The sequence below is a fragment of the Gossypium hirsutum genome, chromosome D03 (assembly GCF_007990345.1).
Source record: "Gossypium hirsutum isolate 1008001.06 chromosome D03, Gossypium_hirsutum_v2.1, whole genome shotgun sequence".
Lineage (NCBI taxonomy): Eukaryota > Viridiplantae > Streptophyta > Magnoliopsida > Malvales > Malvaceae > Gossypium > Gossypium hirsutum.
The window spans coordinates 48,642,444-48,644,137 of record NC_053439.1 but is presented as its reverse complement, the minus strand read 5'-3'; the positions used below and the strand labels follow the sequence as shown (position 1 = coordinate 48,644,137).

Below are 1,694 nucleotides of genomic sequence, written 5' to 3'. Positions count from 1 at the left end.
ATTAATTGTATAATTTAAACTAAATTTTTTATCTGAAATGATGATATTAACGTTCGGCACCAACTTAGGTCGTTAATGCATTTAATGATCAATAACCATTAAGAGCAATCTAATAACTTTTAAAAAGTTAGTGACTAAAATGTAATTTTAAACAAACGTAAATGACTAAATTTGTAGTTCAGTCAAAGCTTTATTATCACGTTTGTTAATAATGTTATTAACCCGCGAACGAAAACCCTAGAGCATAAAATAGATTGATCGTTAAAACCCTAGGGATTTCAGTTCTCCGAAAATCCCTAATCCTAATGAAGACGGTAACCGGCAAGATCCTCTCTTCAACTCCGGTTTCCGTTTCCAAGGCAGCCAAAATCATCGCCAACTTCGCCGCCACAGACAACGGCGCGTCGCAAGCAATCAGCGCATACCTTCGACGCGCCTCCGCTTCATTCAGTGAGCTCAAACAGTTGCACAACGAGCTCCGAAAACCGTCGAGATCGGACCACAAGCACAAGAAGTCAAAGCCCGAGACCACAGTGGACGGTGCTCGTGAGTCGAGCCTAGAACCGAGTGAATTCAACTCGGCTCGTGAAGATGTGGAGCTGAGTCAGGAGGCGGGTCACGGGTACAGAGACGGTGAGAGGAAAAAACAGAAGAACAAGAAGAAGAAAGCGAAGGGCGAGGATATTGATGTTGGGGGGGAAATTGTAATTGAAGACGGAGAAAGCAAGAGGGGGAAGGAAAATAACGAGAGTAACTTTGGGGAAGATGGGGACAAAGCGGTAAAGAAGCATAAGAAGGAGAAAAGTGGCAGAAAGGTTGAAACATTGGAGGAAAATGGGGTTAACATTGAGAAAGGTGAAATGATGGATGAGGGAGAGAGGGAAGGGGAGAAGAAAAAGAAGAAGAAAAGGAAGAGTAGATATATTGAGGAGGGAATTGAAAATAATGCTTCTTCAGAGCCACGGAAGAAGAAGAAGGTTAAAAATGAAGTTGATAAGTGATTGATTTTGAGGCATTTTAGCAATTTTGTTGTTTTAGATGACCGATTGAAGGTGGGTTTTGGGCTTTTTGGATGCTATTTGTAATGTTGAAGGAAGTATGTTTCTAATTTATAATGAATGAAATCTATCCATGGTTATTAACAAAGCAGGAACTAGCTTTAATGCATGCTTTTTAGGGGGTATATTGTACTCATATTATTATAGTTGAAAATGCCGTCGATAAAATCGCTTTACTAGGAAGAAATGTTTCAATGCTTGGGAATCGTAATTGCTGAATGGCATGTGTTTTTGTTGTTTAGGTATCTCAGACTCTTACTGTTGCTCCTTGATGTTCATGGAGTTCCATGTGCTGGTAGTTCTGGTAGTGTTGAAGTTGATATTGCTTTAACTTATAACTGCTTGACATATGGTATATTAGTTTGATGATTACTTTGCAATTCCAAATTCACACTATGCAGAACACAGGTGAATGATTTGAGAACTCTGTAGCTTATCGTTTGATCTTGTGCTCCAGAAGGTTGACTAAAATTTTACTCATGCTATCTCATTTTGTGGTGTAATTAATGTTGGCAGCCTTTTGTATTTCATTTCAAGGTCTAGTAGGCTATCCTGAGAATCAGAGGCATATGTAAAGGTAATGAATGGTTAGGATAAGTATCTTACTGGTTTCTCAATGTCATGTAGTGTAGATTC

The 1,694-nt window shown here is 39.1% G+C and overlaps 1 protein-coding gene across 1 annotated transcript; it reads left to right on the top strand.

Annotated features, from left to right (window-relative positions):
• Window positions 1–180: 180 nt before the first annotated feature.
• Window positions 181–1,146, top strand: LOC107950308 (RNA polymerase-associated protein CTR9 homolog). Its single transcript, XM_016885127.2, has one exon. The coding sequence runs from the start codon at window positions 306–308 to the stop codon at window positions 999–1,001; it is 696 nt and encodes a 231-aa protein (XP_016740616.2). The 5' UTR covers window positions 181–305; the 3' UTR covers window positions 1,002–1,146.
• The last annotated feature ends 548 nt before the right edge of the window (window positions 1,147–1,694 follow it).